The 25,454-nt window shown below is 44.6% G+C and overlaps 1 protein-coding gene across 3 annotated transcripts in view; it reads right to left on the reverse strand.

The window, feature by feature from the left end:
* The window catches only part of LOC121552962 (ephrin type-A receptor 7-like), an 89,191-nt gene that overhangs the window by 51,132 nt on the left and 12,605 nt on the right, over positions 1-25,454 (reverse strand). For all 3 annotated transcript variants that reach the window (XM_045211409.1, XM_045211407.1, XM_045211408.1), the window contains exons 4-5: positions 13,857-14,012; positions 4,328-4,663 (exon numbers count right to left, since the gene is read on the reverse strand). In XM_045211409.1, coding sequence (XP_045067344.1) covers positions 4,328-4,663; positions 13,857-14,012 — 492 coding nt within the window. The remainder of the gene's footprint in view (positions 1-4,327; positions 4,664-13,856; positions 14,013-25,454) is intronic.

Consider the following 25,454-nt stretch of genomic DNA (forward strand, 5'->3'; position numbering starts at 1 on the left):
TGGTAGTCAGTGGGGAATCCTCAGAATCAATCAATCCATTCTGTTTAAGGCCACCATGACAGATTAGGACATAAAAGGAATTAATCAATGGGCCTTATTGTCCCCAAAAGTGTTACTCTCACCAATGCATTGAGCAATATCCATTTTGTGGTGATAAAGTGTCGATAAAGTGACCGTATAGATTACCGCTCAAGAACCTGAGAGTATCAGCTTGCATGGTTGCCCTAGAAATCCAAATACTTCTCATTCCCAACATTTATCTAACTAATTTCACTGTGTTAATGGAGATTGATTATCCATTCATAACACTAATACTTTTATGTTGCTGTAGACCTTCACACAAATGACTGACATCAGACAGTCAAGTAGTCCTGACAATACTAGCAGCCCAACAACTTTGTTGAAAGGGGGAGATTTGTTTCTCACGCAAAGATAGAGCAGAGGCTTTTCAGATCAAAGTGAAATGCTTAGCTTACATTCATGCATGCTAGAATGGATATTTCACTGAGTGAAATGGTGGCAAAGGGAATAGCCTGTTCTTCCCTTTGAATGTTTAAATAGGTTTGTTCTTGAGGGCACTCCAATCTCCTTTTAAGTACATATGAAGTTACACAACAATAGTCCTGAAGGAGATTCTCTCAAAATAAACCAATAAGCAACATTGTTTTATCAGAATCCATTAATCTGTAACAATGTATCAAAGAAAAGCTTTCTATATTTTCCATCCACTTCAACTCAACAGTTCCACCATGAAGCATGAAGCATGAACCCCAATCTTCATCTAGGTGTAAATAATACACGTTGCTTAGTTACAGTATATCCCAATCCCACTCTGACTCATGCATGCTAGAGGGCTCTGAACACAAACAACATTGCTCAGCGATAGTAGAAGTTTCTATTTGTTCGCTGCTCCTGGCTAATAAGAGCAGTCAGCATAAAAATAATTTTCCACAGCTTTCCCCTTTCCCTCTTTATGATATTGTTTATGCCTCTTGCTGCTCGTACCTTAACATCATCATCATCTGTGGCTGAGTGTTCCGCCACAGATTGTGCTCCTATAGCCATTCCACTTAACCAATTCCAATCTTATTTCTACCTCGTTGTCCAGTAGATTTTCTGGCTGAGATGTGCACACACACTCTCTTGAATAAATATGAATGGTTATTCCATGAGAAGTTCCCACTCACAGGCTTCTGACAGAACAAAAGGCCTTGTTTACAAGTGTGGCGGCATGAAAGCAGCCGGAGCATGGAGGACCTTCGAGGGCAGCTCTGTAGAGTTGTCAAGCAACAATAGAGTCCTGATTGAAATGCACTCTCCGTCTAGCTAGCCTAACTTTCCACGAAAAGTCCTCCGGAAAAACTCCACATCATCAAGATGTGATGACAAATTCCTATTCATTCACCTGTGGAGGAGGACATGGTGAGGACGCGAAGGGGGAGTCAGAGAGAAATCAAGATGATGAACTTGCACTGCATCTCCAACAGTAGCTATTTAAACACTGAGCTGAGAGGTCATTAGATTTTACTTGGAACAATAAGCACTCAGCACCTTGTACAGTTCCTCAGCTCCACAGCTGCAGCCTGCCTCATCACAGCCTCACTCCACACACTTCCTTTGGTATAATTAGGGGAGGTGTGAATTCCTCATCAGATGTATCACCATCTGTATTCGAGCAGCACTGTGCAGCATCCCTTCTCCCAGTCAGTCCCTCTGGTCCTCTCCTCCAGCTCCCTCTCCTCTCCTCTGCACAGGCTGATTATCATGCAGGAGAAGAGAGAGGCACCACCCGCTAGAGGGTCTCTCCTATCCCTCCTCTCTTTAAGGCCTTTTCTGAACCACAGCTCTCTCTCTCTCTCTCTCTCTCTCTCTCTCTCTCTCTCTCTCTCTCTCTCTCTCTCTCTCTCTCTCTCTCTCTCTCTCTCTCTCTCTCTCTCTCTCTCTCTCTCTCTCTCTCTCTCTCTCTCTCTCTCTCTCTCTCTCTCTCTCTCTCTCTCTCTCTCGCTCTCTCTCTCTCTCTCTCTCTCTCTCTTTCTCTCTACCTCCATCCCCAGGAAAGGTTAATCAATTCTGGATGATGAGCCGTAAAGGGTTTAATAATGCAGTCATTCTTTAACGATGTGGCCATGCATGCTTGCTCGGAAAGGGGCCATTGTTTTAGGAAGCGCCGATGTTCCAATTACAAAGCACTGGAGCGTTCCCTAACGGCTCTGGGAACAGCAGCCGGACACAGTGAGGGGCCAGTGCTAAGAGCTGCGCAGGACGGGGTTAATGTCTGGCCTTCTACGTGCACAACAACACTCTGATTCTTCCTGCTCTCTCACATGAGGATCTCATTAACAATATGTGTTTGCTCATCATCAAACTGAAGCCAAACAGTCTCTTACATCCATAATGTTGAAATCAGTCATAATGTATCTAGGCTATAGGTTCATAAAACATATATCAACACATCTAATTACAATAAATAGTAGAGTGCATCTCAAACTAGGTTTGCTTCAAATGGTAGCCTACATAGCTTCAAATAGTAGCCTAAAGCTAGCTTTAAGACGTAAACATAATTCCTTCCTCATCAAAATGCCTCCCTTTATTTCCCTCCATTTATGATGGCTAAATATTCCCCAGGGTTAGCAGAGTAATAGTCTGTTGTCAACATGTAATTATAAGAGGCTCTGAGAGAGCCATGTGTTAATTGTTTTCCCTGTGTTTTCCTGCAGGTCTCCCTCCTTGCAGTGTCCATGTATCCTTGGCAAGGCAACCACCAGCACCATCCAGCGTGCGTCTCTGTCATCAACTGTGTCACAGAACATACATCATTCTCTACAGTTTATCCCAAATTCATTCTGCTGCCTGGCAGCAATTATCCATCCTGTTCCTCCCATCTCTTTCTCTCTCTGTAACCTTTTGGCAATCTAGGAATGGAGGTTGTCGCCATATTAGTTCCTCTACTTTGTTTATTTGCTCTTTTCATTTCTCAATACATGCAAAACATAATGTGGTACAGTATTCTAGATGAGTGCAATGAAACATTTCGGAATACTGTATGCAGCTTCATCTTACCAGGAGAGTATCATAGCACCGCAGGACATGGCTGAATGTGCAGGATTGACCCAATTCTTTCAGCAAAGAATTCAAAGACTTGCAGCTCTTCTGCATTCATGTATACGGTTGGGTATGGGTGAAGCTAAACTCAAAAAGACAACATCCCAATCCTCATTTCAGTTAGCCAGTAATCTGAAAGGTGGTTCAAAGTAAAATTGAAACGTATACCACAAGAGGCTTAGAGTGCACCACAAGTCCCAGAATGCTCGTACAGATGTAGGATCTTAATTTGATCTGAAGTTTGTAATTTCCACTTTAACATTTCAGACTTGATTTTCCCTAACGGAAAATGTACCTACCCCTACAGAAATGTCCATTAATTATAATCCACATAATATTTCACATTTCCTGTTGCTGTAGGGTTATTTTCCTGTTGTAGCAAACTGGCTCAAATTAAGATCCTACATCTGTAGATACTGGTTAGCAACATGGTTATGATGATAATGTTCCCCATGCCCTCTTTACGAGCCACAATGGCTGTGCAATCCTCTTTTAATGACCCTAGTAAGTTTGCCCTTTTTACGCCAACTGTATTTCATGGATGCTTGAGCATGAAAAAGAAATCTTGTTTGGTGGATACATATAAATAATTAATTTAAAAAAGGTCTAGTGCTGCCTTGAGTTGGAGTGTGTCACCAAAGAAATACAGCATTTTAATTATGGTAGGTTCCCAGGGGTGTTAGGGACACACACTGTTTCCTATGGTCCAACTGGCAGCAAGCCTTGCTACGTTAATAATTTTTGCCACCATAGCTCCGACGCACACATTAAATTAATCTGGGTAATATGCAAACTAGAAATGTTGTGGATAATATCAGCCTATAATCATTAAAGCCAATGTGGAATGCTTAAGGTACTTAAGGTGCATGTTCTCAATTGAACTGCACTGCCAACCTCATTGCAAAATACCCATATAGTTTTGTCAGAATGTGCTGAGACCAAAGAGCAAACTTTTAACATAATTCTGTATCCTAAAAGGGCCATATCTGCCTCGCTTATCCTGAACATCTAGGAGACTCAAAAATGCTGCATATGAACATTTGTATTTCTTTGTAACTCAATCATAAAAGCAATTCCAGCCCACACCAGCCCACAGCAGAGGAATATTGAAGTGCAGGTAAAATAACACCCCAGCAGCTCTACCTTCTCAGTGATGACGCAGGGCTTTGTTCTAGCCAAACCACAGAATTAAACGGAACATTATATTGTATCTCTATGAGCCTACCTGCTTGACTGGTGGCGACGCTGACTGCGGCAAACAGCCTCTGGGTGCGGCTGAGGTCAGAGACCCCATTGACGGCCTCCACCTCGAAGGTGTAGTTGGCATGGGCCAGTAGGTCCACCACGTTTACATAGGTGTCCACTAATCCCGCCTGCTGGGGGGAGTAGCCCACGTTCCCCCCGCACGGCACGCACTCCTCCGGCTCCCAGCTGCAGCGCCGGCACATAATCCTGTAGGTGACATCGTTACGACCGCCCATGTCGGCCGGCGGGCTCCACTCCAGGCTGACGGTGGTCTGGTTAATGTTGTAGACCAGGTTCTGTGGCGCTGAGGGAGGTCCTGTCAGGACAGGAGGGAAGACAAGGAGAGGAGGGAGAGGAGGAGCAGTATGAAAATGTATGCACTCACTAACTGTAAGTCGCTCTGGATAAGAGCGTCTGCTAAATGACTAAAATGTAAATGTAAAATGAGAGGAGGGAGAGGAAGTAATGAAGGAGAGTTAAATAACAGAGTGCCAGGGAAGGAAAGTCACAGCCAACCGTATGTGTGTACTGACAGGATCTGTTGTTCACTGTTCTGTTCTGTTTCCTCAGACTGACTGCCACAGGACATGCCAGCTCTAAACCTGACACACAATTGTAACAGAACTCAGATCTAAAAAGAATAACTATTGCAGGTAGGCAGAGGAAGTTAAATACAAGTAAGGTCAATGTAGAGGAGGTGGTGAAATGGAAAGAACCCATGAGGACCATTATAACGCAAAATGACTGCATTACTACCACTCTGATATGATGCTGTGTATGCTAAATATGAATGTTAATCGATAGCCACAGGTTGCTCACCCAACGACATTTATTTTCTCCCGTTTAAGGGGTATTTTCATTGTTTATCAGGAACGGTAATGTTTATGCAAATGAGTGTCTTTGTTTTCATTAATGTCTTAAGTATTCGTCATTGTAATGTCAAGTGTGCAATAGTACTGCCTTTTGTGTGTGATTATCACTGTTATAGAGAATGTACCTATTTAAAGGTGTGAGTGGTTCATGCCAGGTCAAGGTAGGCCCTTTTTGGAGACCCGTTCTCTTCATGCATCCACAATTCACGAATCAATGTTTACATTAAAACATGAAATAGGCCTCCCGAGTGGCGCAGCGGTCTAAGGCACTGTAACGCAGTGCTAGAGGTGTCACTACAGATCCGGGTTCGATCCCAGGCTGTGTCACAAACGGCCGTGATCGGGAGTCCCATAGAGCAGCACACAATTGGCCCAGCGTCGTCCAGGTTAGGGGAGGGTTTGGCCAGGGGGGCTTTACTTGGCTCATCACGCTCTAGCGACTCCTTGTTGCGGGACTGGCGCCTGCAGGCTGACCTCGTCGTCAGTTGAACGGTGTTTCCTCTGACACATTAGTGCGGCTGGCTTCCGGGTTAAGTGGGCGGGTGATAAGAAGCGCGGTTTGTTAGCTATTAAAATCAGATCCAACAATAATATCAGGGGACTAGATATCCAGGGCTTAAAAACAAAGGTGTCATTGTACGTTTTCTTTTAAATCCACAACTAGAATCCCTCCACAGCCTCATAGAGGATCTAGATACATTTTCTAACCTCTCTGGATTACAACCAAATTATGACAAATGTACTATATTACGTATTGGATCACTAAAAAATACAATTTTTACATTACCATGTAGTTTACCAATAAAATGGTCTGATGGTGATGTGGATATACTCGGAATACATATCCCAAAGGAAATAAATGATCTCACTTCAATAAATTTTAATAGAAAGTTAGCAAAAATAGATAAGATCTTACTACCATGGAAAGGAAAATACCTGTCAATTTGTGGAAAAAATCACCCTGATTAACTCTTTAGTATTATCCCAGTTTACCTATTTGCTTATGGTCTTGCCTACGCCTAGCGAACAGTTTTATAAATTATATGAGAAAAAAATATTCAATTTTATTTGGAACGGCAAGCCAGACAAAATTAAAAGGGCATATTTATATAATGAATATGAATTCGGAGGACAGAAATTATTAAATATTAAAGCATTAGACCTATCACTAAAAGCTTCAGTCATACAAAAGTTATACTTAAATCCGAACTGGTTCTCCAGAAAATTAGTAAGATTGTCTCACCCAATGTTCAAGAATGGCCTTTTTCCCTTTTTTCAGATTACAACCTCTCACTTTCAGTTATTTGAAAAGGAAATCATCTCCCAAATATCACTATTTCTAAAACAAGCCATAGAAAGTTGGTTGCAATTTCAATTGAATCCTCCAGAAACGACAGAACAAATAATGCAACAAATTTTGTGGTTAAACTCAAACCTCTTTTTTTTGACAAAATGTTTAAAAAAAGGTATAATCTTCGTAAATGATAGCATCGGTAGGACTGGTGTAGTTATGTCGCACATGCAGCTAACAAAAACATATGGAAATGTCTGCTCTACCAAAATTACAACCAAATAATTGCAGCCTTACCGCAAAAATGGAAGAGGAAAGTGGAAGGGGGAGAAAGTAAGGAACTTGTCTGTCGGCCTTGCATTAAAGAACATAATTGGTTAAGGAAAACTGTGATAAATAAAAAAGTATACCAGTTTCATTTAAGGACCAAAGGATTGACAGCCGTCCCATATAGATTGTAAAATAGTTGGGAAGAGATTTTTGACGTACCGATCCCATGGCATAGTGTTTATGAACTGATATGCAAAACGACACCGGATTCAAAACTTAGAATCTTTCAATTTAAATTATTGATACCAATAGAATGTTATTTATATGGGGGATACAATCTTCCCAGCTCTGCAGATTTTGCTGCGAAGAGACAGAATCATTAGATAATTTGTTTTGTTACTGTCCATTTGTAGCTTGTTTTTGGACACAGGTCCAGGAATGACTAAAGGATTGCAATATTTACCTGCAGATAGCATTACTGGGTGATCTGAAAAGTCATAGTCAATCGATCAATAATATAATAATACTTTTAACAATCTGTAGAAACAATGAGAATAGAAAGGTTCAGAACCTTTGTAAAACATCACAGTACAGTTGAAAAATATATGGCAAATAGAAATCCTATATGGATGGTGTTAAGAGATAGATGGGTGTTGTTGAATGGAGTTGAAGGATGGGACTATAACAAGATAACTAATAATGAAAGCATACTGTGTCCATAATAAGTATATAGGTTGTAGGTTGAGAGCTTTTGTGAAAGAGCACAGTTAGAAAGATATGGCATATAGAAGCAAACCGGATGGACATAATGAAAATGATCGGAGAGTTTGAGAGTAGAAGAAGTTCAGGAGAAAAAACAAACAAAATATAATTATTGTAAAATTGACTGTGTCCATAAAATGTAGATAGTAAGTATACGCTGGAAGTAGAGGCCTAAGCATTGTTGTTCACTAGTTTACTCCAAGTAGGGAAAGGGTGGTGGGGTTGGAAAGTAATAAAGGGGAATATATATATTTTTAAAGGATATGTATATGTATGTATGTATGTATGTATGTATGTATGTATGTATGTATGTATGTATGTATGTATGTATGTATGTATGTATGTATGTATGTGTGTATGTATGTATGTGTGTATGTATGTGAGTATATGTGTATATATGTATGTGTATGTATATATATATATATATATATATATATATATGTGTGTGTATGTGTATATATATATATATATATATATATATATATATATATATATATATATATATATAAACATGGGGGATTGGAAGTGATGCAGACAATTACATTGATGGAAGTTACAATCTATCTGCAATATTAAGCTGATCTACCCCCTTAGAAAAAAAAAGGGGGTCATGTTTCGGAGGACGCATGACTCAACCTTCGCCTCCCGAGCCAGTTGGGGAGTTGCAGCGATGAGACAAGATCAAAATTAGGGAGAAAAGGGGGGGGGGTTAAAAAAACATATATACAAAAATAAAGACATGGAATAAGCCTATATCAAAAATGTAAATGTAAGATTTGTAGGAATATCCCATTTTGAAATGATTGAGATGTCATTACATTGTATAATTATTAATCCTGAACAGAGGATCAGAGGGAGGCAGAAAGGGGCATTATTAGCTCTCCCTCAGTCCTACCCAAAATACAATTATCCCAGGGTGAGACAAAGGGTTTCCTTTCCAATTAATTGCAGAGACAAGACACTTAACGTTTACGTTTAAGAAAAAGAGGCTGACAGACAAGTCTGACTCACCCCAGAATTTGCAAGTGAGATTAAATCCCACAATAGCCTATACCTGCATATAGAATAACCACCAGTTCCATAAAGTATCCAAACTGCACTACACAAACCATTGCCCTCTGAACAGGTGGTGTAATGGCAAATAATTACATTCCTCTCATAAAAGCATTGATTTACAAATTGCTACTTTTATCATTCAAATTCCAGCCCTTGTTTTTATGGCCCTTAAAATTGAGTGCTAGTTTTATATCCCCCTTAATGCACCATACAGATGCACCATTCTTCATTTTAGCCAGTTTGATACAGCTGGAAAATAATCCTGCAGCAAAAGGAAATGTGAATTATTATGTGTATTATAATTAATTGACTTTTTTGTAGGGGTTGACACATTTTTCGTTAGGGCAAATAAAGTCTGACATTTGAAAGTGGAAATTAGAAACTTTAGAAGCCTTTTTAAATACACTAAAAGTTTGCATTTCCTGCTGTGTATGAAAATTCTCATCAACAAAAGAGTGATACAATTAAGATCCTACATCTGTAGATTATGATTTGTAATCTTTGTTCATGTGCATTTTTAAAAGCATCTTTAATTTTCTCACTGAAATACTAAACGACTCCATTTTCATCCAAATTGTTCCTTCGAAAGGAGCTTCTCACCCCATTTAATTAGACAGAATTATTTACAAATAGGTAATACATATGCATAGAGCGAAAACTACAATCGTCTGAGTCAAACATACTGCACATTTGGTTATTTTCCTCATTCCTCCCATTAGGAAGAATGAGTCAGCCAGAACAAAGGTATCCATCTCCATGGATACAGAGGGAGAAGATGAGCGGTGCCAGTGAGACTCGGCGCTCTGGAGATGAAAGAGACACCTGTGGCAGGTGAAGAGGAGTGGTGGCATGACTCTAGCTAGCGCCAAGGCACGACTTCAGCACTGTCGCCGACACTCGACCTGCATCCTTCATCATCTTCAGGGACAAAGAGTGAGAGAGACCCTCACACACACACACACACACAGACACACACACACACACAGACACACACACACACACACACACACACACACACACATCTCATGGGTCTGTTTGTACTGCATTACCATGGTCACGGTTACCAACAGATAATAGCTAGTTTTACTCAGCCACTCTCATTGGGTCTCAAGTGACAAAGACCAGGGCAGTGATTTCAGAGATAACAGCTGGAGGAGGATATTGAAATAGAATTTGAGTAGCCTGTGTTTTGGTCTTGGTCTTGTTTTTGCGGACATGCAATACAATGCAAGCTTCCCCTCTCTGTCCTAGGCTAGACATAGTGCTTCCTGTTCCCTGGGTTGGCTTGGTTCCCTGCCTTGATACAGTCCTCTCCCTGCCTCTGTGGGGTGAAGTGACACTGTCCTCCCCCCGCCTTACCTGCAGCTCGGAGGCGCGACACATCCTGAGCCTCCGCCGTCTGTCTGCTGATCCTGGTAGCTCAAGGGCTTGCCGATCTCGCCTCTCTGTCTCGCTCTCTCTTTTTCCGTCTCTCTTTCCTCTGCTCTCTCTGTCTTATCTCTTTATGTTTCCCCCTCTCACCCCCTCCTCTCAGTGAAGTTTCATTTCACGGATTAGCCTTCCATAGCCCTCACAGTCTGAGATGTCTCAGTCACATACTAGCTTCTTCCTTCCAACGTGGCATTGTGTTGTGTGCGTGTGTGCCTGTGTGTGCATAATGTGTGTGTGTACGTACGTGCATGTGTGTCCTGCACCTCCTTCTCATAGCGTAATACAGCTGATTCTCCAGACACTGGGTGAACCTGTGTGATATTGCTGATGAATAACCGCCTCTGACAGCACATTCTCACTCCCCCAATGAGTCAATAGAATCTAATGGACGTTTCTCAACGGAATTATATTGCATAAATCAGGATGGCTGACTATTTTGGTTAATAGCAGTTAGTTGATAATTAGTTCATCTTCCTTAGCCTGTCGCTGGTCTGTTTAGAATTGAGTTAGTCAGAGAGCTTAGGAGAAAAGAATCCTGTGCTTATCTGCTGTGAGAGAAAGCAGAGCTGGGAGAGAGAGGTGCTCTAGGCTGTCTCAGCCCTCCACTGCCCTACAGATATACCAACTTAATTTGATCCCCCTGTTGCAGCAAAACTTTCCTGAAATGCAGGAAATGTAAAACTTGGAGTGTGTTTGAGGTTTAAAAAGGCTTCTGAAGTTTGTAATTTCCACTTAGAAATTTCAGACTTGATTTTCCCTTATATAAAATGTATCAACCCCTACAAAAAGTATAATCAACATAATTATTAACATTTCCTGTTGCTGCAGGATTATTTTCCTAATGTAGCAAAATGGCTCAAATGAAGATCCTCCATCTGTATTAGGGGGCTGCTCACTAATTGGATGGATAGAGGGAGAAAGGGATGGCTGGTATTCAAATCAGCCAAGCACTAATCCTTAATCTACAAACATGTGTCATGACCTTTGACCTGGGTGATTACAACTTGGCTGAGTGAAGCCATGCGGAAGAGAGGGAGGCTGTGATAGGAGGAGAGGGGCTCTTACATTTCACTGGCCCCCGACCATCCCCTAGCAACTACAGGCAGGAATCAGGACGGACTCTCTCTCTCTCTCTCTCTCTCTCTCTCTCTCTCTCTCTCTCTCTCTCTCTCTCTCTCTCTCTCTCTCTCTCTCTCTCTCGCTCTCTCTCTCTCTCTCTCTCTCTCTCTCTCTCTCTCTCTCTCTCTCTCTCTCTCTCTCTCTCTCTCTCTCTCTCTCTCTCTCTCTCTCTCTCTCTCTCTCTCTCTCTCTCTGTTTCTTTCTGTTTCTCTCACTCTCTTTCCCGCTCCCTCTCTGTGAGATATCAACTTGTTGTGGTGGCAAATTTGAGTAGGACAAGGGGGGCGAGAGGGGCTGGAGGGGAGGAAGGGGGAGATGGGGGGAGAGGGGCTGGAGGGGAGGAAGGGGGAGATGGGGGAGAGGGGCTGGAGGGGAGGAAGGGGGAGATGGGGGAGAGGGGCTGGAGGGGAGGAAGGGGGTGATGGGGGAGAAGGGCTGGAGGGGAGGATGGGGGAGAAGGGCTGGAGGGGAGGGCGGGGGGAGATGGGGGAGAGGGGCTGGAGGGGTGGACGGAGGGAGATGGGGGAGAGGGGCTGGAGGGGAGGACGGGGGAGATGGCTGCTCACAACTGCCCTTTTCAGACGCTGCTAGCACTGCTCACAGCTGTCACACGATTGATGCCCACTCCCCAACCTGTCAACAGCTTCAAGTCTTTGCCCCAGTTTCTGTTTGGATAAATGCTCCCAGCCTTCCTGCAGTGTCATCCCCATACAGTTCTCATTATCTCTTGGCTTTGCATAAGAATGGAGTGAGCAAATATTGTAAAAATAATATCATACAATGTTTTTTTCCCTTCTCTACCAACATGCAATATTTACAACATTTATAATGCAAAATATATTGTTTGACTAGTGTCCTAATTTTTGTTCTGTGTGGCTTTTTGCCTCTTGCAATGAATTACCTCTCCCAACATGTTGCATCTTTGTCTTCCCCTTCGTCCAAACTTAGCCTCTTAAAGACATATCTAATCCATCTGCTGCAGATATCTGTCTATCTGTTTGTGCAGAGCCTAAGATCTGAGAGGTTTACAAGCGCCCATTTAAAAATCTGTCAATCAAGCTATTTGCTCAAGCAATGTAAATTCACTTTAAATTACTATTGAATTCTACCCCAGACCAGACCAGACCCCACAAAAAAAATGTCCATGAACATTGATGTGGTCACAATAACTTCATCCAGCAATAATTGACATATGCAGGTATAAAAGCATTGTTAACATACTCTAATGGTTGAATGGGAACAATTAAACTTTACTTAATATTGGTCATTTTGAATACAATTCATATTTTTCGATGTTGTATAAACCTAGATTAAGTAGATACATAGTGGAATCTGTGAAATAGAGAACTCCCCCTCCTGTTTCCTCCAAAGTGATTATTCACAGCAGAACAGGTAGATGGCAACGAAAAATAACAAACCAAACGTGTTATGTTGTTCTGCCCTTGGTCAACATAAGAGGGAATTGAGGAGCAGTAAATTTAGTATTTTCATCTTCAGACATAAAAACCACAGGACGGCCCTGGTGGAGAGTGGTTACCGTGGAAATGTGGGATTTTTTTTCTACCTGTTTTTGATTGGTGGGAAGGGGTAGGTAGTAGGCAACAATTAGGTCAAACTGCATTCAGTGTGTCCTGTCCTTGTTTCAAGTCAAGGACTGTATTAAGACTGGTCAGAACAAACACGGGAAGAGCTCAACAGAGAGAGAGAGAGAGAGAGAGAGAGAGAGAGAGAGAGAGAGAGAGAGAGAGAGAGAGAGAGAGAGAGAGAGAGAGAGAGAGAGAGAGAGAGAGAGAGAGAGAGAGAGAGAGAGAGAGAGAGAGAGAGAGAGAGAGAGAGAGAGAGAGAGAGAGAGAGAGAGAGAGAGAGAGAGAGAGAGAAAGAAAGAGAGAGAGAAAGAAGAGAGAGAGAGAAGAGAGAGAGAGACGCTGGGATAACAAGCTAATGATAAATCAATCTGTCAGATTTACAGAAGAAGTCCACTTTTCCACCTCACCTTATTAGCCCAGTCCTTGTCCTACCCTGCCCACGCTACTGTTCCTTTAAATTAAGACTAATTTCATTGTCCCCATATCTCTCCCAGTTCTCTATCTCTCTCTCTCCCTCTTCCTCTCCCTCTACATCTACCTCTCTTTCTCTATCTGTCCCCCTCTTCTCCCTCTCTCCCTCAATCTCTGTGTAGCCCGTCATTGCTTTGAGGGGGGTAGTTTGTAAAAACACCCCTTGGCTCTCCTGAATCAACCTGTTTGGGAGCAACAGGAGCGGATGAGCCCCGCCCTGTAAAATGAATCCCCTGGCCTGTGTAAACAAGTCATCAATGCTTGTCACATAATTGCTACATTGGCCAGGACAAATGGAGACACAGGGTGCTGCCAGGGCTGCTGACTGTAATTGCAATCTTTTAGACGGGAAATGGCAAATTGCTCCTCTGACCATTAGCTACCAGCAAAAGGGGGGGACACACACCCAGGCCCAGGCCCATGAACGTCATTCTAAAGACATATTGGGAAGAAAAAGCAGGGCTCTGGTATGGGCTCTGGAGTGGGTTTTCACCAGAATTCTCCAGATTGAACATTCTCTGTGTTGGCAGTAGGGATCTGTAAGGGGTGCGTGAGTGTTTGTGCGTGTGCGAGGATGTGTTAATGGGTGCATAAATGCAGACTCTACTACAGGTCCTTCCTTTATTTACATAGCAACACACCAGTACTTACTTGTGCAGGCTACAGAGGGTGGGTCCGAGAGCGCCCGGTAGTAGCCATCTTCACAGTCGCAGCGCCACGAGCCCTCCCGGTCGTTGTAGCTGTGTGCTGGGCAGCGCGAACACTGCAAGTCCTGGGACGAGGACTTGTAGAACCCACGGCCGCATGCTATAACCAGGAGAAGACGGGAAAGGAGGGAGGGGGAGAGAGAGAGAGAAAAAGGCTTGAATTCCCATGAAAGAGAAAGGGCATGATGGAACAGAGCATTACTCTTGTGCTCACATCACAGAACAGCTGGTGTTTGGATCAACCTACCCCTCCGGCTTCATCAACAAGCTTAACAAACCCTACTTAAAAAGACATCACAAATATCACCATGGCAAAGCCTGCACTGCATGGGGAAAAAACACTGCCTACTAACCAGAGGAAAAATCAGGCTATATTTGGTAATTTTTTTATCCTTTAGTCAGTAAAGAGCGCTTCAAGTTCCTTGGTGTCCAAATCACTAGTGGTCCACTCACACACACACAGTTGTGAAGAAGGGGCGACATCGCTTCTTCCCCTTCAGGAGGTTGAAAAGGTTTGGCATGGGCCCTGAAATCCTCAAGAAGTTCTACAGCTGCACCATTGAGAGCATCTTGACTTGCATAACTGCTTGGTACGGCAAAAGCACCGCCCTCGATCGCATGGTGCTACAGAGAGTGGTGCAGAAAGCCCAGTACATCACTGGGGCCGAGCTCTCTGCCATCCAGGATTATTATACCACGCAGTGTGAAAGGAAGGCACGGAAAATCGTTAAAGACTCCAGCCACCCAAGCCATAGACTCTTCTCTCTGCTTCCGCACAGCACGCGGTACCGGTGCATCAAGTCTGACACCAACAGGCTCCTGAACAGCTTCTATCTCCAAGCCATAAGACTAAATAGCTAACAGAATGGCTACATGGACTATCTGAGTTTACCCTTGTATATAAAAAAAAATGACACACTCACACACACACACACTGACACTCAAACACACACATAACATACACACACATTTATACTGACTCTACACACACACACTCACATACAATAATCATTTACGCTGCTGCTACTCTGTTTATTATATATCCTGATGCTCAGTCACCTTACCCCTATATATATAACTACCTCCATCACGCCAGTATCCCTGCACATTGTAAACACGGTATTGGAACCGATCCTGTATATAGCTCCTTACTTTATCGTGTTCTTCTTATTCATTATTTTCATTTCTCGTGTGTTTTTGTTCTACCTTATGTTATTTTTAGTGCTTCATTGATATTGATTACTGCATTGTTGGGTTTAGAGCTTGCAAGAAAGGCATTTTACTGTCCTTGTGCACCTGACATAAAAAATCTTGAAACTTGAAATAAATAAGGGTTTTGTTAATCAAAGCCCAGTCTGAGAGGGAGTGTTGTCCTACAGTGCTACCAAATAACACAGACAAGGTTGTAGAAACACTAAATGGATTATTTTAAGGCTTCACCTTCAAAAGAAAGAGGTGAGATGAATATGCTTGTCTGCCAGGGATAGGAGACAGTGTATGAATTATTCTCTATCGGTCACATGGTTGTTTGTGTGGGTCCTTTGACATGTCCCAATGACAATTCATTAATTAAATCACTGATTCAATCTATCCACATCAGCATCTTGAATTATCATGCAACGGGCCAAAAACAAAATTGTGAGGGTACAAAAAAGGGTATATTTCCAGACAAAATCCAGCGATAATAAAAACAAATGTTTGTTGCAAAGAAACAATTCCAGTATAATAAATAAAACGATTCATAGAGAGGGCTTTGTGAATCAGATTATCCAAATTCACTTTTGAGCATTAGTGAATAGGGAAATGTCTGTTCTGGGTTTGGCTTTTTTAGTCTCAACACTTCAAGTCTGGGAATCCACGGTGACCCACTGATTGTGTAAAATCCTATGCTAAGCCTTCTAGGCCACATGATTTCTGTTCCAATCTGCAAGGAATCTATACGCCTGTAAATAGCTCTGCATACAAACTAGCATATTATAAAAAAAAACACATCTTTCAATTTTTCATGAGCCGCTGGGGAAATGGGCAAAGGTTTTCATGCCCAGGTTTCCCATTTCAGATCTCCGTTGCACTCTTTTTTCAAGCGTTCAAAATCTTTGGCCGTACTTCTGTGACAGGTCTAAAATAGAGAGGATAAAGGAACCCAGGTTTCCTCATTCTAACACTGCCACAGCGCGTGGAAGAGACCGAGGGACGGAGTATCCCCATTTCAGCAACATGAAAGACCTGTCACTCTATTTATCTCACCGCACCAGCCTCGTGAAACAAGACCTTTTTCGGAGAGAGGGTGGAAAAATACATGATTTTAGCTCTAATATTTCTTTAGCTGAGGTAGCTAGTAATTGAAAACAGGGTTTTAAGGCTGTGAGAGAGGTGCCTTTTGATTGGAGTTGTGTGCTGCCTACCGAAACATATTAATCACACATATTGTAATTTACCAATCTACCATAACATTCGATTTTAAGTGCAAACAAATGACCTGCACAGATACCCACATATACTGCACTATACCATTCTCTGATAAGACTGTATATATTCACATATGTTAGTCCGTGTCTGTGATCACACAGAGCAGTCAATTTGCAGCAGGTTAAAGATTGGCCAACGGTGCTGTTTGGAAGGCTGCTTTCTCCTCTCCTCTCCCACCACGCATGGCTGTTTAAACACTCTGATAAGCCAGTGTGTCTGTTTACCTTTAGGTTTGGGTAGTGGTGCTCCGCTGGGTGGCCAGCAGTGTGGAGGGGAGGCCCAGCTGAGCCCAGGGCTCTCTCCCACTGCTACTGCCACTCTGCCTGCCTGGCTACCAGGGTCCCAGGCTGAGCCTCCACGTCGCTAGTTACCAGGCCCAGATTAGTGCTATCTCAGCCACTGGAACCACAGGGCTTTCAAAAGTAAATAGTACTCCAAGTTAACGTTTCCATGAAAAAACACTGTTTATTTTCCCTGTTTTGTCTTGAGGGCCCCTGTGTTTATCAACGTGTCTGACCGACTTTGGCATGAGGAAATGTTTACAGAAGCAACAAGACGGCAAATTAGGGCCTCAAATCAAACAGCTGTGTGACATGGGTAACCATTTTCTGGGCTCGCCCTGGCTCTCCCTCTCCAGCGCTCTCTCATAGTGCACTGAGTGACATGCACAAACACAGCCATCCCAGAGCCTGCATTCCTGTCCCAGCAGCACAGACGCTCTTGGCCAGTCCCAATAAACTCCAGCACGGAGATGTTGAAGCATTAGGTAAAAGTGGGTGATACGTTTTTCCCCCTCATTTTTCCCTTGCAGCAACACATTCCTTCGGAACAAAAAAAACGTCACTGTATAATTACCCTGTGTCTCTAGTGCTTGTCTGTAATATCAGGGCAAACCCGGCCTGCCTCTCGTACAGTATTAGAGAACTTCACTGACAGAAGTTTTACACTGACACTGAAACACATTAGAACACTGTCCATGTCTATCTCCTGACTCACAATAATCCATGGCGAGCCCTACATTGACGCCGAATCCGACAGACAAACTCATACGTGGGGGGAAAGTACATAGAGACTACTTGAAAATGTTTCGTGACACCCGCCCTACGCTACCACTCAAATAAAGGCTAGGTTAACAGGCTGTGCTTGTTGACACAGACGGCGAGTTAAAAAACACGGAGCAGGAGCTGGGACACAGGCCTTATTTACGCTACACTGCAAAATTAGCTGGTCTTTAGAGAACAGGGCTGAGGTTGAAAATACAAGTCTGACATTCCACCAGGCTCCTTAGCGAGGGGCAACAGACAGCATCTGTAATTTACCTTACAGTGGTCAAACACTTTCATTCAGCGATGGGGGAAAAAAACAGTCTGCAGTCAGCGTTTTTATACACTGCACTGATAGAACAGGAAAGGCCTCACTTTGAGGCTAGGAGCACAGTTAGGGAGGAATATGCCCCGACTGACTCCCTATACTGAGGACGTCTCAATCCCTCTCCACATTGTGACGAGACGATAAAACAAGAAGACGTTATCTCCAACAGACACACACTAAGAAATGAAATTCTCAACATTTTTCAAGATACTGCTTTGCCTCTTTTTCCTCTGAGCCCGACTTCTTAACATTCTTGAATTGCATCCAGGCGCTCTCTCTGTTTGGCGACTGAATGGCAATCTGGATAAAGGACACAGAGGCGGAAAAAGGAAAGAGGATGGATGAGATTCTCATCCTGCGTTGACATTTTGTGCCAGGCTGACATATCGCTTCCTGTGGCCTTACCAGATTATAATTATTCCTAATGTCTCGGCATGACGCAATGGCACTTCAGCTGGTTTTCCTTCGGTTAATCTTCCACTTAGAATGACAGATCGCATTTCATTAAGGGCCCTTTGCCTTCTAGCGTGTTACCATTCTGGATAAGCAACGGTTTTACCTCTCTTTTAGAGAGTCGGTGAAATAGGGAAACAACCCTCTCCACTTCCCTATTAACCCTCACATCTAATCAGGCTAGTGGTGGTGGTGAGTGTGGTGGTGGTGGTGAGTGTGGTGGTGGTGGTGGTGGTGGTGAGTGTGGTGGTGGAGGTGGTGAGTGTGGTGGTGATGGTAGTGGTGAGTGTGGTGGTGGTGGTGGTGGTGGTGAGTGTGGTGGTGGTGGTGGTGGTGGTGAGTGTGGTGGTGGTAGTGGTGGTGGTGAGTGTGTTGGTGGTGGTGGTAGTGGTGGTGAGTGTGGTGGTGGTGGTGGTGGTGGTGAGTGTGGTGGTGTAGGTGGTGAGTGTGGTGGTGGTGAGTGTGGTGGTGGTGGTGAGTGTGGTGGTGGAGGTGGTGAGTGTGGTGGTGGTGTGTGGTGGTGGTGGTGGTGAGTGTGGCAGTGGTGGTGGTGGTGGTGGTGGTGAGTGTGGTGGTGGTGGTGGTGGTGGAGGTGGTGAGTGTGGTGGTGGTGGTGGTGGTGAGTGTGGTGGTGGTGGTGGTGAGTGTGGTGGTGGTGGAGGTGGTGAGTGTAGGTGGTGGTGGAGGTGGTGAGTGTGGTGGTGGTGAGTGTGATGATGGTGGTGGTGGTGGTGGTGAGTGTGGTGGTGGTGAGTATGGTGGTGGTGGTGGTGGTGAATGTGGTGGTGGTGGTGGTGAGTGTGGTGGTGGTGAGTGTGGTGGTGGTGGTGGTGGTGAGTGTGTTGGTGGTGGTGGTAGTGGTGGTGAGTGTGGTGGTGGTGGTGGTGGTGGTGAGTGTGGTGGTGGAGGTGGTGAGTGTGGTGGTGGAGGTGGTGAGTGTGGTGGTGGTGAGTGTGGTGGTGGTGGTAGTGAGTGTGGTGGTGGAGGTGGTGAGTGTGGTGGTGGTGTGTGGTGGTGGTGAGTGTGGCAGTGGTGGTGGTGGTGGTGATGAGTGTGGTGGTGGTGGTGGTGGTGGAGGTGGTGAGTGTGGTGGTGGTGGTGGTGGTGGTGAGTGTGTTGGTGGTGGTGGTGGTGGTGAGTGTGGTGGTGGTGATGGTAGTGGTGAGTGTGGTGGTGGTGAGTGTGGTGATGGTGGTGGTGGTGGTGGTGGTGGTGGTGAGTGTGTTTGTGGTGGTGGTAGTGGTGGTGAGTGTGGTGGTGGTGGTGGTGGTGGTGGTGAGTGTGGTGGTGGTGGTGGTGAGTGTGGTGGTGGTGAGTGTAGTGGTGGTGGTGGTTGTGATGAGTGTGGTGGTGGTGGTGGTGGTGAGTGTGGTTGTGAGTGTGGTGGTGGTGGTGAGTGTGGTGGTGGTGGTGGTGAGTGTGGTGGTGGTGGTGGTGAGTGTGGTGGTGGTAGTGAGTGTGGTACTGGTGAGTGTGGTGGTGGTGGTGGTGGTGAGTGTGGTGGTGGTGGTCGTAGTGGTGAGTGTGGTGGTGGAGGTGGTGAGTGTATGTGGTGGTGTAGGTGGTGAGTGTGGTGGTGGTGAGTGTGGTGATTGTGGTGGTGGTGGTGGTGGTGAGTGTGGTGGTGGTGGTGGTGGTGAGTATGGTGGTGGTGGTGGTGGTGAGTGTGGTGGTGGTGGTGAGTGTGGTGGTGGTGAGTGTGGTGGTGGAGGGGGTTAGTGTGGAGTGGTGGTGGTGGTGGTGGTGGTGGTGGTGGTGGTGAGTGTGGTGGTGGTGGTGGTAGTGGTGGTGAGTGTGGTGGTGGTGAGTGTAGTGGTGGTGGTGGTGGTGGTGTGTGTGGTGGTGGTGGTGGTGGTGAGTGTGGAGGTGGGGGTGAGTATGGTGGTGGTGGTGAGTTTGGTGGTGGTGGTGGTGGGAGTGTGGTGGTGGTGGTGGTGGTGAGTGTGGTGGTGGTAGTGAGTGTGGTGGTGGTGAGTGTGGTGGTGGTGGTGGTGGTGGTGGTGAGTGTGTTGGTGGTAGTGAGTGTGGTGGTGGTGAGTGTGGTGGTGGTGGTGAGTGTGTTGGTGGTGGTGGTGGTGGTGAGTGTAGTGGTGGTGGTGGTGAGTGTGGTGGTGGTAGTGAGTGTGGTGGTGGTGAGTGTGTTGGTGGTAGTGGTGAGTGTGTTGATGGTGGTGGTGGTGGTGGTGGTGGTGAGTGTAGTGGTGGTGGTGGTGAGTGTGGTGGTGGTAGTGAGTGTGGTGGTGGTGAATGTGGTGGTGGTGGTGAGTGTGTTGGTGGTAGTGAGTGTGGTGGTGGTGAGTGTGGTGGTGGTGGTGGTGAGTGTGGTGGTGGTGGTGGTAGTGAGTGTGGTGGTGGTGAGTATGGTGGTGGCAGTGAGTGTGGTGGTGGTGAGTGTGGTGGTGGTAGTGAGTGTGGTGGTGGTGAGTGTGGTGGTGGTAGTGAGTGTGGTGGTGGTGAGTGTGGTGGTGGTGGTGGTGGTGGTGGTGCTCCAGCTCTCCAGACCCACAGTGAGATGGACTGGTGTGGGCTAGTCTGTCTCCATGGCCTGCCATGATGAGCCCTGTCAGGGCCGGACCTCCCCCTGGCCACCCTCTCGTCCAGCCTGATTATGTGTTAAATCCGTCTGTGTGTCTGTCAGGATGGATGGAGAAAGAATGCAGAGTCGGCAGGCCAGTGAGTGGAGGCCGCAGAGACCCGGAGTGAGAGAGCAGCTTGGAGAGATAGCACCCCATTAGAGTGATAAAGGAGGCCGAGGGAGAGAGTTGCAGTCGACAGGACCAACAGGCAGGCCAACCGGGGGCCGCCAGGCGAAGCAGGTCAAACACGATAAAGGAAACAGATTATTTTCTTATTTCAAAACACCATTGCCTTTCCTTAAACAGTCTCTGTCGCCACCGCCACCGCTACGATGGGGAAATGTCTTTATAAATATCAACTATAAACACAGGCACCGCAAAAGATGTGAAGCTTGTCTAGGATGATTTTTATGAATCCATTTCCTCCAAGTCTTTTCCTTCTTCCTTGTTTTGCTTGTTCTGACCTCAGTGCTCCGTTGTCTGGCTACATTGCATAAACACATCTATCTCCTATTCACCCTGTGAGGTGTTGTTTCATCAACTCCATTATACTGCTACCTCAATGTTAATATTACCGGGGACATTCTTTGCCAGTAATTTAAAAACACCCTGCTTCTCAATGTTCACAGAGTCATGAAATTCTATTTAAGAATCATTGCTTTAGGTCCATGTCTGGGTTTTATTCTGAGGGCATAATATATAATTATGACCGTGACACTGTGTTGTGGCTGGAGACGGATGTCAATAGCCCTGGAGAAGCTGATTTCTGATGCATACTGTGTGGCTCTAATTAGATGGGACGTTTTTGCCACGGCAAATAGTGTGTTAGGACATCCATCAAGCTCTGTTTACTGACATGTTATGTAGTCTACACAGTTGTTGTTTTTACGCTAATGCCCTTTGGTTTTTCTTCACCAACCTCTCTTGTTTCCCATGGAGTAAATCTTGTGAGTGAATTTCACAGCATCCGCCTAGCAACAGGTGTTTTTAGACTTTTCTACCTCTGTGAGAAAAAAATCTTGAGGTAGCGTCCTGCACTTTTCTACAAAATCTCCCTCTTTTTTAATCCATAAAGAAATAAAAGAAAGAGAAACTAAGCTGAACAGCTGGGCTTTTGCCCCGGGACATCTTAATCTCCCACCTTTGAAAGGCGAGGCGCCTACCCAGCTCCTGGAAACAGTGGCACAACACACAAAGGAGTGGAGGGAAAGAGAACCGAGACCCTGCTGGAACCCTCTTCACATGGGACGGGGATAGAGTTTCAATGTCTAAACCCTTCCAAACAAGCTACTTTCAAACACCTACACCTCCTGTGGGCTTTTGGATGGAGGGATGGAGATGTAGGGATGGAGATAGAGGGAGAGAGGGAACAAGGCTACAGCGAGCAAAAAACTAAAACACTTTCAGATGCGGAGTTTTAGCTAGAAAGACCAGATTAAATGGTTGGAAAACCTAAAAACTATAATGTTGTCACTAATTCTTCCCAAATAGGCCCACACCACGCATAGCTTGAATGGCTGTGCCTGGCTTTGCATGCACTCGGCACATCCAGACAACCGCTCCATTCATCGATGCTACCTGTGCTTAGGGGGAGATAAGTAGCTTTACCAAGAGAAACAAAGAGAAGATTAGCATTCCCTTACACTGTGTTGGAGGGCACACTGCTTTGGCCTCGAAACAGCCAAACTCCTGAATAAGTGTCTGGTTGGATGTACCGAGCTAAGATCAAAGCTAGCTAGCCTACTGATCGACTTTTAAAAGTCTAGAAAATCTATTCTGGCTAACTAAACATTATATATTATTTAAATCTTAAAGTATTTGGGTTTTAGAATTAGAAATATACACATAATTGGGAATGAAATGTAACACAAAAATGTAACTGATTTAACTTACATTAAGTAAAACAGCAGGACAATGTAACAGCCGTGCAATTACTGCTGAATACATTATATTTCTGACATTCACATTTGAGTTGGCTCCACTTCGTCGTCCACAACGCCAAAGGAAGTATCTTCAGCCTCACTTGTAATTTTTCATGTGTCAAACCTAAAACCAAGGCATCTACACTACCAGTCCAAAGTTTTAGAACACCTACTCATTCAAGTGTTTTTCTTAAGTTTTACTATTTTCTACATTGTAGAATAATAGTGAAGACATCAAACCTTTTAAATAACACATAAATGTAGTAACCAAAAATGTGTTAAACAAATCAAAATATATTTTATATTTGAGATTCTTCAAATAGCCACCCTTTGCCTTGATGACAGCTTTGCACACATTTGGCATTCTCTGAACCAGCTTCACCTGGAATGCTTTTCCAACAGTCTTGAAGGAGTTCCCACATATGCTGAGCACTTGTTGTCTGCTTTTCCTTCACTCAGCGGTCTGACTCATCCCAAACCATCTCAATTTGGTTGAGGTCGGGGGATTGTGGAGGCCAGGTCATCTGATGCAGCACTCCATCACTCTCCTTCTTGGTAAAATAGCCCCTACACAGCCTGGAGGTGTGCTGGGTTATTGTCCTGTTGAAAAACAAATGATAGTCCCACTAAGCCCAATCCAGATGTGATGGCGTATCGCTGCAGAATACTGTGGTAGCCATGCTGGTTAAGTGTGCCTTGAATTCTAAATAAATCACAGACAGTGTCACCAGCAAAGCACCCCCACACCATAACACCTCCTCCTCCATGCTTTACAGTGGGAAATACATATTATAGAGTGTGGGTGAACGGAGATAATCCGTTCACCCACACTGCGTCTCACAAAGACACAGCGGTTGGAACCATAAATCTCCAATTTGGACTCCAGACCAAAGGCCAAATTTCCACCAGTCAAATGTCCATTGCTCGTGTTTCTTGGCCCAAGCAAGTATTTTCTTCTTATTGGTGTCCTTTAGTAGTGGTTTCTTTGCAGCAATTTGACCATGAAGGCCTGATTCACACAGTCTCCTCTGAACAGTTGATGTTGAGATGTGTCGGTTACTTGAACTCTGTGAAGCATTTATTTGGGCTGCAATAGGCTGGTAACGCTAATGAACTTATCCTGCACAAAGTATTAATCCGCCTTCGCGTTTTTCCTATTTTGTTGCTGTCACGGTTTCGGCCGAGACTGCTCCTCCTCCTGGTTCGGGCAGGCTTCGGCGTTCGCCGTCCCCGGAGTACTAGCTGCCACCGTTGAATGTTTCGTGGTGTGATTGCTTTGGTCTGTCTTGTACACCTGTGTCTGTTTGTGTTCTGATTACGTGTCCTATAAGTTCCCTGTTTTGTATTGGTTAGATTGTGTGTTGTTTTCGCCTGTCCTTAGTGCTGCGTGTTTTTGTTTCTGTTTTCTTGTTTATTTTGCTTTACGCATAGTTTGCGTATTGCTCGCCTCTGTTTTATTGTTGAGGCCGTTTACTGTATTTTGCCTATTGGTTTCTCAGTAAACTTTGTTGGACTAGCTTCGGTGTACTGCGCCTGACTTCCACACTTCACACACCTCAGCCCTTGACAGTTGCATTACAACCTGTAATTTAAATGGATTTTTATTTGGATTTCATGTAAAAATTCTAAAAAATAAATAACGGAAAAGTGGTGCGTGCATATGTATTCACCCCCTTTGCTATGATGCCCCTAAATAAGTTCTGGTGCAACCAATTACCTTCAGAAGTCACATAATTAGTTAAATAAAGTCCACCTGTGTGCAATCTAAATGTCACATGATCTCAGTATATTTATACCTGTTCTGAAAGGCCCCAGAGTCTGCAACACCACTAAGCAAGGGGCACCACCAAGCAAGCGGCACCATGAAGACCAAGGAGCTCTCCAAACAGGTCAGGGACAAAGTTGTGAAGAAGTACAGATCAGAGTTGGGTTATAAAAAAATATCTGAAACATTGAACATCCCATGGAGCACCAATAAATCCATTATAAAAAAAATGGAAAGAATATGGCACCACAACAAACCTGCCAAGAGAGGGCCGCCCACCAAAACTCACGGACCAGGCAAGGAGGGCATTAATCAGAGAGGCAACAAAGAGACCAAAGATAACCCTGAAGGAGCTGCAAAGCTCCACAGCGGAGATTGGAGTATCTGTCCATAGGACCACTTTAAGCCATACACTCCACAGAGCTGGGCTTCATGGAAGAGTGGCCAGAAAAAGCCATTGCTTACAGAAAAAAATAAGCAAACCCGTTTGGTGTTCGCCAAAAGTCATGTGGGAGACTCCCCAAACATATGGAAGAAGGTACTCTGGTCAGATGAGACTAAAATTGAGCTTTTTGGCCATCAAGGAAAACGCTATGTCTGGCGCAAACCCAACACCTCTCATCACCCCGAGAACACCATCCCCACAGTGAAGCATGGTGGTGGCAGATGTTTTTCATCGGCAGGGACTGGGAAACTGGTCAGAATTGAAGGAATGATGGATGGTGCTAAATAGAGGGAAATTCTTTGGGGAAACCTGTTTCATTCTTCTAGAGATTTGAGACTGGGATGGAGGTTCACCTTCCAGCAGGACAATGACCCTTAGCATACTGCTAAAGCAATACTCGAGTGGTTTAAGGGGAAACATTTAAATGTCTTGGAATGGCCTAGTCAAAGCCCAGACCTCAATCCAATTGAGAATCTGTGGTATGACTTAAAGATTGCTGTATACCAGCGGAACCCATCCAACTTGAAGGAGCTGGAGCAGT

Source organism: Coregonus clupeaformis, chromosome 36, assembly GCF_020615455.1.
Source record: "Coregonus clupeaformis isolate EN_2021a chromosome 36, ASM2061545v1, whole genome shotgun sequence".
Taxonomy (NCBI): Eukaryota; Metazoa; Chordata; class Actinopteri; order Salmoniformes; family Salmonidae; genus Coregonus; species Coregonus clupeaformis.